Source organism: Carassius auratus, chromosome 36 (assembly GCF_003368295.1).
Source record: "Carassius auratus strain Wakin chromosome 36, ASM336829v1, whole genome shotgun sequence".
Lineage (NCBI taxonomy): Eukaryota > Metazoa > Chordata > Actinopteri > Cypriniformes > Cyprinidae > Carassius > Carassius auratus.
The window spans coordinates 14,466,773-14,479,338 of NC_039278.1; the positions used below are offsets into that span (position 1 = coordinate 14,466,773).

The 12,566-nt window shown below is 32.8% G+C and overlaps 1 protein-coding gene across 3 annotated transcripts; it reads left to right on the top strand.

Annotated features, from left to right (window-relative positions):
• The first annotated feature begins 65 nt into the window (after nucleotides 1-65).
• On the top strand, nucleotides 66-6,866 carry LOC113055374 (uncharacterized). Of its 3 annotated transcripts, none has more exons than XM_026221650.1 (13): nucleotides 66-1,555; nucleotides 1,629-1,700; nucleotides 2,140-2,217; nucleotides 4,267-4,326; nucleotides 4,416-4,463; nucleotides 4,643-4,693; nucleotides 4,802-4,903; nucleotides 5,019-5,037; nucleotides 5,618-5,655; nucleotides 5,752-5,783; nucleotides 5,855-5,940; nucleotides 6,106-6,134; nucleotides 6,207-6,866. In XM_026221650.1, exons 2-12 carry the CDS (start codon nucleotides 1,646-1,648, stop codon nucleotides 6,113-6,115), a joined length of 579 nt encoding a protein of 192 aa, XP_026077435.1. In that variant the 5' UTR covers nucleotides 66-1,555; nucleotides 1,629-1,645; the 3' UTR covers nucleotides 6,116-6,134; nucleotides 6,207-6,866. The 3 variants fall into 3 exon arrangements, with proteins under 3 accessions (XP_026077435.1, XP_026077432.1, XP_026077433.1); XM_026221647.1 differs by having other exon boundaries at nucleotides 1,175-1,555; nucleotides 5,874-5,940; XM_026221648.1 differs by having other exon boundaries at nucleotides 1,179-1,555; nucleotides 4,817-4,903; nucleotides 5,874-5,940.
• The last annotated feature ends 5,700 nt before the right edge of the window (nucleotides 6,867-12,566 follow it).

The following is a 12,566-nucleotide window of genomic DNA, read 5'->3' on the forward strand; positions in this document are numbered from 1 at the left end:
AGATTTCCATCACTTGCTCACCAGTGGATCCTCTGCAGTGAATGGGTGCCGTTAGAATGAGAGTCCAAACAGCTGATAAAAACAACACAATAACCTTCAAGTAGTCCACACCACTCCAGTCCATCATTTAACATCTTGTGAAGCGAAAATCTGCATGTTTGTAAGAAACAAATTCATCATTAAAACGTTCTTAACATCAATAGCTTCTGGTCAAAATACCAGTCCATAATTCAGGATTAAAAGCTTGATATATAGTTTAGATACCAGTAAACTGTAAATAGACAAATTCTGTCATTAAAAAACTATTTTATGTGACGAAGGTTTCAGATTCTCCTTGTGACTGTTTACAAAAGAGAGAGAAAGTTTCAGACAGCTTCTGCTGCTTTTGTCACTCCTAGCAACCTTTCAGTGCAGATCCTCTTTTCTCAAAGAAGAATTTCCTTTTCTCTGTTTGACCGATTTATATAATCACCAACCCACTGTTCAAACAGGCCCTAGATGTTAAATATCTGACATTAAGATGACCTCGTTTTTTTTTCTCTGAACCCAGGCAGTAGATCCTTTTCAGGCGTTGGAGGCCACAGCGATGGGTGTGGATTGTTGTTACAATGACCCCATTACGACCATCCATAAACGCTTTAAATGAACAGTACTGCATTGTTCCTGTGGTATCTCTCTGACACAAGCTGTTGTTAACGTCATCGGTGACCCACTCACACACAACATGCCTAGATTGTTTGGTCTTAAATGTGTCAATACAATTAATGATGGGACATGTAAATATCAAATAAAACAGACAGATTTCTATAAGGGCTAAAAATATACATTTTCCATCTGCCAAACAATGATGTTGGCCAATATTTACTGGGGCTTATTGATGATTTATTATTGTTTTGTTTTGTTTTTCTCAAAAAAGGACAGATGCATTTTTTGCTGACATTAGATGAGACTTTTTTTTATTTTATTTTTTATTTTTTCTGTTCATGGCTTTTATAGGTTTTATATTGGAGAGTCTGGGAAAATTAAGTCTGGTCATAACACTTATTCATTTTTTTTGCAGCAAAAAAATCTTTTAGAAATATACTTTTATATTTTTCTTCCACTGAAACCTTTGAATCCAAACACTGTATTTTTTTCAGAACTGCATATAATGTTTTTTATATATGCATTTTTCTTAACCCAGCAATTTGGCATCCAGACATTATGTACAGTATAGTTTAAAAAGTCACATTTAATCACAGTGTGATACATTATCTAGCTTTAAGGACTTTTGAACTTCTTGTTTCAGTTAACAAAGGGTGATACATCAAGTGAAATTGATTCTATAAACTTCCCTGTTTAATGTATTCATTTCTTCAGGTTATTCACCATGTGAACTACCTGTTTCTGGAGGTTGATTTTTACTTTTCGTTTTCTTACTCGTGTGGTCAGTTTTTCAGTTTTGATATTATTTTGAAATAGACACATGGTAATTGGTCAGATATATATATTTTTATATAGTGCAGTATTTCTTGACAGAAATGTCAAATTGAACTGACATTTTGCCCATTTTAAGGTAAGTTTTATTACCAACTTCCTTCTCAGACACTTTAAGAGTAGTCTACTCAATTTCTAAAGTTTGTTCACAGTGTCTACAGACAGTGAAATGGCCCTGCTCATCTTCATAATCCTTCAGCTTTCACTGGAGGTTAAATTGCAAGGTAAGTGATCTCTCATGCTTGATAATGATAAGAACACACTGATTTCCATTTATCTTCACCCTTGAACATTGCATTTTTTTTATTATGAAGTATACAACTTTAAGGGCTCTAGATGGCAAGTCGGTTTGACTTATTTATTCACAGGTTATGAATTCTTGACAACTCAGTTTTCACTAGTTAAAATGCTAATTCTTGAGATCAGGAATTGGATAAATACTATGGCTATTTTTGATATCAGGAATTACATTTCCACTAGTAAAAACTTTTTTTTTTAATTCTTGAAATGAAGAATAATATTTTTTACTAGTTGAAATGTAATTCCTGATAACAAGAATTTCTTCAAGTGATGATGTCATTTATTGATATCAAGAATTAACATTTCTACTAGTGGAAAAATGGTTTATTATTTTCAAAGCTGATGTTTTTTGTTTCTTGAAAGGTTTGGCCACCATGTCATCTTTGCCACCAATTACAGATGTCAGCCCAACTACAGTGACTCCCATTGCAACCTTTCAAGGTTAGAATAATGGAATTTCCAGATTTTCTAATTTAAACAACTTGATTGATTGTTATTACTTAACTATAGTATTACTCTCAACCAAAATAATAATTTTTCATTTTGAACACAAACCTTGTATTATTTCAACTGTATTATAATCGGCCATTACAAAAAATTATTTAGCCGTTAATAATTTAATTTAATCTAATTTAGTGTAACAAGGCGTCATGCCGATTCAAAGATTTCTGAGCCAAGTGTATTTTGAATGTAGCTTTCAAAAGACAAAATATAGCCAAATAATATTTGTTATAGCTACTACTAAATATTGTAGAAACATAATTTTCTGTAAAGTTGCTTTGTAACGATTTATTTTGTAAAAAGCGCTATACAAATAAACTTGAATTGAATTGAATTGAATTATATTTGATTCAGTGCAGCACATCACCAACTGCTAAATTTAAATCTACATCCATGCTTGAGCTGGCACTGAGCCAGACACATAATTCTGCACATTATAACCTCTCACATGATTCTGTTGAGCTTATAAACGCATTGGCCAATCAGAGGCTTTCAGATGAGTCAACCCGTAAACGCTGGTGTTTTGTTCAGTGCGCGCTGGCTTGACTGAATTCTGCTCTTTCGCGAAATCTAATCATAAACATCAAAGTGCTGATGTATGTATGAATTTAAGTTATATATTCATTTCACAGTGTAAACAGCTTCAGTATTATAATGGGAGTTTTTAATTTTATTTATGTTAAATGCCAAGTCAGTAGTATTAAAAATATTTTATGGTATGATGACACCTATACTGTATCTGGAAGCCTACTTAAGTAAAAAGAAGGGTTAATATACTTAATATATTACACTAATGTTACTTTGCCCATCACCATTATAGATCACCTAACATGATCCATAAAGGTGCAAAATGCATTTACTTACACATATTTGAGAATCAAGATATTTCATGAAATAGTTAAAGGTGCCACAGAATGCATTATTGCTCATTAAAATTTTTAGGTTATGAGCCAAAATGTGCTGTTTTTGTGTTTGTCTCCTTTAAATGAAAATGAGGTGGTGCTCCCATCTCCCTTTTCAGAAGAGTGCGGAGCTTCAAGAGCTCATGCTTGCAGACATACCAGTGTTACGGTTTAACTGTTGGTGACTTTGTTACTAATCCTCATATTGCTTCCAAATGCAATTTTTAACGACCACATTCCTATTTACGATCATTCTGGTAGCACGTGAAGGCAAAATTAGGGAAAAACACAGAGACGATGGTAGCTTTAGCAACATTAGCCTTACAGAGAGCCAAGAAGCTCTTTTGGAAAACAAAATATGATACTTAGTCTTGACTCTAGAAATTTGCGCTCAAAGCTATGATATCCCTCTGTCAGAAGCAATCTTTGCACAACTCTAGTGCTGAACTGACCCTCGTTCAAGCTACAGCAAGAGAACAGTAAGGGCGGACCGCTGCTTACTGTTCTCGGGGCTGTGCATATGCAAATAGGGCAGAGAGTGTCACAAATGGGTGGGATTTTCCTGAGTATGACATCATAGTAGTGAGAAATCTGGAACTGCTAGTGTGAAGAGATTGTTTATGATTTATTGGGATTATAAAACAATGGGTGGGTGGATTTTTACCATTATATGCTGTTTTTTTTCACACACTGTGGCCACACAACTTTGTTGAAACGCCTTATAAAAGTGATTTTTTAAACATTTCGGAAAATTTAAAAAAAAAGGAAAAATTAAATAAAACACTAGCATCAAAACATAATCCTGTTATACAGTGCTCTTGTGGCTACTGTGTATCACATGACAAACATGAGGCGCCCCACCCCCACCTTCACTTGTGCCCCTTCAAAAATAATAAGTGCATGAAGCCCCTGACTCTTGTTCTGTGTGTTCAATAGTTTTGTCTGTAACATCCACTACTGAGTCTGAAATCATAACAGATCTGATAACCAACAAGAGCTTTTTTATCTTTCTCCTAATTTTCCTCGGCTCATTGAAGATTTTGATCATTGGCTTGAAATCTCATCTCAGTTTGTTTTGTTTCTACAGATATGTCAAATCTAAGTACCCAAGACATAGTTGGCCATAGTTTAACAGATCCTGCAAACGGTGAGTCCTCAGGACGTCTCCTGCAACATTACTGTAACCAAAACATTTGATTGATCTGATTTTCATTTGATTTATTAACAAATCCTCAGCATCCCTGGAATTGACTACACTTACTGATACTACAGAACGTGCTTCAGGTAAATATTATAAAATGTATATGTCTATATATAGGGTCTTAAAATATGAATCAAACTTTAAATTCACATATCACGTTGATCCAATCAGATGTGAAGAGTGAAAATGTTCAGCCAAAACAAGATGAAGAAACATCCTGAATTTATTACAGATATGCTAATGGTCAGTTTCTTCCTTACAGCGATCCCCTTAATGACTAAAGGCCCTGAAATCAGAAAGTATTTAAATACAAGTAAGTAACTTTACTCAGAGGATGAGTTATTTGATGCAGCACATTTATTAGAAACCCAGGGGCACTGAAAATTGAAGCAAAAATGCATTTCTTGCTCATTTTTGACAGCTTTGTCTCACACAGAAATGTTCTTCCTCATTGCTGTGGTTGCATCTGGTGGAGGAATTGTACTGACTGCACTCGTGGGTATCTGTTTGAACAGATGTACAGGTAAGTGTAAAAAAACTAAACAAAAAAATTACTGTCTTCCATGGCTTATAGTTTCAAGATTCTAATTGAAAAGATAAATGTTCAGCTTGACAGTTTGATGTTTCTTTCAAAACAGGAAAGTCAAAGCCAGAGAGGTGAGGAAGTATCTATATTTTAATTACATAAATGAAATCATAAAAGTAATAGTTTACTGGAATTTTTTTTTTTTTTACTTCATCAGAATAGATTTGGGAAAATTTTGCATTACATCACTTGCTTGCCAATGGATCCACTGCAGTGAATGGGTGCCGTCAGAATCAGAGTTCAAACAGCTCATAAAAACATCACAATAATCCACACCACTCCACTTCATCAATTAACATCTTTTGAAGTTAAAACTGCATATTTGTAATTAACAAATACGTCACTGAGGTGATTTAATTTTAAACAATCTTTTCTGGACAAAATAAATAATTTTGTCATAGAGGACATAATGTATTTTTGCCAGAAACAATGGTTTGAAGTTAAAAACCTCTTAATTGTGGATTTCCTTTCACTTCACAATATGAAGAGAAGACTTAAAAAGATGCAGTGGATCCATTGGTGAGCCAGTGATGGAATGCTAAAATTTACCAAATCTTTTCCAACGAAGAAACAAACTCAACTCATTTAAAATAAAATGTAAAATAATAAAGAATGAAAATGTGCACAAATTTTATTTGTAAAATTGAGTAGGATTTGGATCAAATTCAGCGGCAAAAAACAGAAACAAGGTACGTTTTAACTTTTTCTGTCCATAATGTAAGCCATTTCTTACTCAAAACATAAATAAAGGCCAAGGTTTGCTGAAACGTCTGTCTGTATTGTAGGACTTTCTTTACCAACGGCCTGTTCAGACTCAGTAAGTATAATCAGTTTACATTTGTTAGAATGGTTAATTGGATCATTTTAATAATTCCCACTGTTTAATAGATCACTCTTTATTATTTAGTTTGGAGAGGAAGATACAGTGCTTTACTCAACCATCAACTTCAATCAATCCCCCTCTCAACCACCAGGTAAAGAGTAAAAGGAATCCCCTTTATATTATTATATTACCTTCATTTTGTGAGTTCTCTCAAAAAGTTAAACTGATAAAACCATATCTATATCATATCTTATAATCTAAAATCTATCAGTATGTCATGGTCAGTATTTGACATCTGATATGTCATGTTATGCAGGAAACAGTGACGAATCAATGCAAAATGAGGTGAGTAAATCAGCTGGTCTCACATGCACATGCTGTTATTTATCTTCATTTTAAGATTGAATTTCTCTCCAGGTTGAAGTGAATCAATTGTATTACACCGTCATAACCGAACCGACCATCTCCAGTGACAGCAGTAGTGTTTACAGTCAGCTGAAGGTCCAATGAAAGAACACAACTCTGCCTGCTGCTGTTTAATGCAGCCCTATTGATGCATCTTACTTTTTAACGGCCTTTAATCCTCCATAACAAATGCCTTTTATTGTAAATGTTAAACATCTGCTTTCTAATTTCAAAACTGTTTCATAAACTTCTCTCTGATTTCAGTTTACTTGTATTTTCTGTAGATTTACATGAACAGAATAACCACATCAGAAGGCACACAGCATGAATATGCATACTTTTTAATTACATAACAATTGTTATATCATGTTATTGTGAATGGCAGTTGTATAGACAAACACAAGGTCATATTTTGTCCTGTGGCTTGTGTGAATATTTTCACCTGATGTTTATTATATAAAGTACCTAATTTTTATGTTTCTGTTCTTGTTCCTTTTGTACTTTTCCCTTATTCCTCAAAGTTACACGTAAAATCTACATCATCTACAAGTAATAGCTGCTGGAAATCCCACTTTGCCATCACAGGAATAAAATATATTTATACAGAAAGCTGTTATTTTGAATTGGTATAATATACTCACAGTGTTACTGTTGTTTTTTTTTTTTTTTTTTTTTTTTTTTTTACTGTATTTGTGATCAAATAAATGCAGCCTTAGTGAGCAAGAGAGACTTACAGCAATCGTTTGAATGGTGTACATTAAAAATTTATTTTTATTTTTTTATGACAACCTTCAGCAATTCAGGTCTCCAATGACTGCCATACATGTATCTGATTACTGTGGATATGAGTCAGATGACAGCGAACTCTGATGTCCAAATCATGCATTTACAGTCATATATGCGACGAGTAATTATGGGTAATAGCCCATAATGGGTCCTTTAAAATTAAAATCAATTAAAAGCTTTACAGATATTTGAAAAAAGTATTATGGGCTCACAAAAATTAATGGCTACATTTTTCCTTTTTAGTGTTCTATTGTGGTGTTGTAATTTTTATTTTATTAAAAAATGCTCAACACTTTTAAATAACGGTTTTCAAGTTTTTAAATAAATGACTGAAAACATATAGTTTAAATCAGTTCCATCTCTGCACAACCACAATGGTGTCCTGTGGCTTTAAAAGAGATCAACACTTCAGACAAGCAATATATTGTGTGCTTTATATATTTCATTTTATAGAGACAAACCTTGGCATTTGTTTTTCATGTTTTCTTTCATTACTTCCTACTTCCTCATGTATGGTCTGATGTGGTGTGTGTCTGTATGTCAGTTCATCACTCTTTCGTGTCACACTGTTGCTGCTCATCTTCATCATCTTTACACTATTTCTAGAGGTTCAGCCTCAAAGTAAGTGGCAACTTATATTTTTGAAAATAAAAAATTATATTTCATATTAAGTGTCTGTTCTTCTCCGCTCTAGGATAGTACACACATTTTTGTCTTCAAAATTTTTGTCACAGGTGCTTTACCAATATGATAGTATTGGTATGCTAACACTGCTATAATAATTGCTTACAAATAATTTGTAAACTATTAGTTTATGGTTAATTAAGTAGTAGTTAATTATTAGTTAATTAAAGTTTAGCTAATATATTAATAGACTCTGTACAAATAGTGAGTTCTTCATTCATTATCACCGTGATTAATTATTTTTGCTTAAATAGCTCATATGTAAACTAATTAACCATTCTCACTTCTCATAAGATCAAGGAAAATGGGAAAATGTTAAGTAGTTAACAACCTAACAAGTCTGTAATGTTAGTTATCTTCACAATCTCACATTAAATGTTAATTAATTCAAGTCTGTGCATTATTTTTTATTAGGTTTTTCATCTATAGTTTTTTTTACCCTGTGCAAATTCAGTCCACACCAACCACAAAGGGAACATTATGTACGTTTATCTGATATTTATAATTATTGTTTTTTATGATGATTACTTTGTAACATGGCAAAATTGTCTCTGCAAATTGTAAAAAAAACTTTCTCTACAAAAAACAAACAAACAAACAAAACTTATTTTCCTACAACTTGAATAGTAAGTTCTTAATATTTTAAGATTGAAAGGCTGGTCTGGGGCAAGAGTATAACAATAAAAATATATACATAAGCCATTTGAAAATTAGCAAATAATAATAATAATAATAATAATAATAATAATAATAATAATAATAATAATAATAATAATAATAATAATAATAATAATATAACAGCATACCATAGATATTAAGAAGTTTTAATGTTATTTTTAATGTATTCACATTAGTTTCCCTGTAACTTAAATGAATTAAGATGAAATGAAGAAACCCCCATAAGTTACTACTGTCATAAAAGCTTTTATTTAAAGTTTACTTACACAACCTTCAACAATGTTTTTTTCTCTCTCTCTTTTTTCTAGGTCAGTAGATGTTCTAAAACCACAGTCTATGCTACAGATACAAATATTGTTAACACTGAGACAGACCTTATGCAATGATCACTTGTGCTCATGAGCGGTTGTAGTGCTGGCTTTCTGAGCTGGTGTGGTTTACAGTTAGCTTTCTAAACCATCAAACACAATCAGTGATCTGAATGGACTTAAAATGTCATAACAAACAGACTTTCACAGAGGTTTAAAATTGTTCTAGAAACTACAGCCCCTCAGAGTCTCAAGGGACTACATAGCAAGTGTGTTCGTCTGGTATATTTCTGGTTTTACTATACTTTTTTACTATAATAGTAAAGTATTTATATTTTACTAAAAATATAATACTGCAGTATTTTGCAAATACTCACAAACAGTTAAAAACTTAAGTGTATACCATATGAAGTGCACTATGTAGAAGTGTTAGTGATTCATCTGTTAAAGACAGGGGTTCACGACTGAAGGAACTACTGAGAGCACAGACTGGACCGTAAACACCACATTTACTGCACACACATTTTTTCTCATCTTGTTAATTTAATATCTATTTGTTTTATTCAAAACCACTGTCCCTGATGTGTGTACACTATAAACATTTTCTCCAGCGGATTAAATAAAAAAGACTCTGGAGAGGAGAATTGTTGAATAAATTATGTAATTTTGAAGTTTAAATTATGAAGTTTTCTTTGCGCTCAAAAAGTATTCTGGTAGCTTTGCAAAGCTTAAGTTGAGCCACTGTAACATGGAATATTTTACCAATGTCCTTATTACGCTTCTGGACCTGGGAACATTTCAGTTGCATAGCTGTCTATCTAGGCTCTGAGAGCTCTTAGATTTAATCAAAAGTATCTTAATTTGTGTTCTGAAAATGTGGGTTTGGAACAACACAAGGGTGAGTAATTAATCACAGCATTAACATTTTTGGGTGAACTTACCCTTTAATACTTCTGCCGCTGTTGTTTTTCATGTCCATGGATTTAAGAGACCCCAATAACCTGATATTTAGCTCCTAAAATGTGAATTTTTCTTAGGAAACCCCACCATATTTTACCTCACCAAAATGTGTTTTTTACCGGGGGATCCATTTCGAAACATGATTGATTTGGGCTAGTTTTGAGAAGCAACTGGGTGGGTTTTGTTGTGAAAACCTGGCAACCCTGACTCCCAGAGATGTATGTGACATGATGGCAGTCGTCTCAGTGAAGTTTTATCACTACTATGCACTGTGGCACATTCACTCTCTAAAGCCACATGAACACACACAGGCAGACCAGAGGATATGTCTTGTTTTAGCAGCTCCAGCTCTGCTCAACCACAGTTGTGTGCTGTGGCTTTGAAAGGCCTCAACAAATACAAACTATTGTGAGAAAATCCATTAGACTTAAATATGACAATTACATTCAGAATTCCCATAGCATCAGAAAAGAATGAAATGTTTGTGTTCTGATTTATTTGGTTTTGATATCCTTGAAGTAACTTTTTGTTATACTTTATCATCTGTTTAATGTTATAAAGACATATTGTGCAATTTGGCTCATAAGTTTCCTTTCATTACTTGTTATTTCCTATGATGTGAAGTGCTGATTTGAGATACTACCAATATTTAAAAAACAGTACTATCCAAATTTACAAATTATACATGTTATTGTGTTTTTATTATATGAATTAAGTTAGATTTATTTTTACTATATTTAAATAATTCTAGTCATCTTTTGGCTTTTTTGGAAGTTTGCGGAGGCCCCCAATGGGCCCTTTAAATGGTTAAAGCAAATTTTATATGCTTGCAGATGAGCGGTCGTACATCAGAGTTATCCATCACTCTGAATTTTGTCAATTTAGAATTTTCTGTGAAATCCCAGGATCAGATAATGGTAATACTTTTCTTTCTCTTCTCTTCTCTAAAAAGGTACAGTCGCATGAACATGAAACACAGTGTGGTTTTACAGTCATGGAATTTGAATTTTCAATTCATTTTAAGTCAGTCAAGAATAAAGTGAGTGGCAGTTATTCTCCAAAAAATAGAACCTAAAAGTGAATAAACCATGACACAACAATTGTAATGATTTATTTTAATATTTCAGCAACTCTGGCTACAGAATCCAGTACTTGTTATGAGACCACAATAAATGCTACCGGTGAGCACCTTTTTAATATTAAGATGTAATTTTAATGAGTACGAGTTTTGCAATAACACCAATAGCATTTTAAGGATTTATGTTAAAACTGCTCTCAAGGTACAGTCCAGCCATGTGTTGGAGTTCTGATGAGATTTTTCCTGCCGTCATGAGGATCTGAAACACTGAGTCTCATTCTGTATTTGCCCTCTGAACAGAGGAAGAGTTTGTAGATTCAGCCACAGTCCTCGTGACATTAAAGACTTCATTGTGTACTATAGGATAAACACACACACACACACACACATACTGTATATATATATATTCTGAGCTGAAGTACTCAGGTATGACTCATATTGTTCTTCTGAATGACTGCACTCAAAACTACGAAACAACACATCCTCCGTTTCTTATAAAAGTTAGAAAGAAATATTTACAATTATTCATAAACTACTTGGAGATGTATTTTTATCTAATAATAGTTAGATGGAATGAATTGAATAGAAACTATCCTTCAAAACCTCCCAGTGTCACATGGATAGTTCACTAAATTTGTGAGTTATTTCAGTACAGTGAAGGTTGTTGGACAAACACTGTTGTTAAAGGTACAGCATGTACATAACAACTTTTTTGTTCACTTTTTTTTTTAATAAAGGGAGAATATTAGTGTGCAGATCTTTTTTCTATGATTTAATTTTTTGAGTACATCATGAATCCTTCTTCCAAAATGTGTTTTTGTCTTATCTTGAATCACTATGGTACACCTATGAAAAGTGTTTATATTTGGAGTATTTTAGGCCGAGCGAGTGAAGTAGCTCCAGTAATAATATTCTTCCGCAAGATGCATGCTGTATTGTTTATTAACCACTAGAGCCCCCTTCCTCAAATCTTACCCTGGAGGTCTAATGCGCTGCAGAGTTTAGCTTCATCCCTGATCAAAGACACCTGCTTGTGATTTTCTAATGATCCCAAAGACACTGATTGGCATTGATTAGCATGCTCAAGTGTGTTTAATTAGGGTTAGAGCTAAACTCCGCAGGAAAGTGGATCTCGAGGTCCAGATTTGAGGATCCCTGCACTAGAGCATCAAAAGTCACATAGTGTACCTTTAAAGGAGTAGTTCACCCAAAAATATAACAATGAAAGTGCTGTTAATGGAAGCAAGTTGTATATAATTCAAGGTGATGGGGGCCACCTGGATTTGTTTCTAATAAACATGAAACTTTTCACTTCAAAAGATGTTAATATATGGACTGCAGTCATGTGGATTACTTGTAGATTATTGTGATGTTTTTATGCAGCCAAAAATAGTATAAATATATATATATATATTAACTAACATATAGCGGTATATATTCACCCTCTGTATCACTCTGTGACTGTATATATATATATATATATATATATATATATATATATATATATATATATATATATATATATATATATATATATATATATATATATATATACATACACACAGACATATAATTTTTGTTAATAGGGAAAATAATGAAAATAATATTTTCCAACTCTTCATGAAAGAGTGGTCTTTCGTCGTGAGCCTAATAAAACGGACTGCATTTTATTCATTGTGGAAGTCTTCCTTCTGTTCTTTTCTTAGACTCACTGTAATATTGTTCATCTTCATTGATTTCAGCTCCTTATAAATGTTCAGTCTTTCAGTAAGTGATCTCTGACAATTTATACCTTTTGAATCTCTGCATGTTTACATGTTGTGAAAAGTTTTAATTTAAATGTATTTTATATTTATATAAGTTAGACATCTTTTTTTC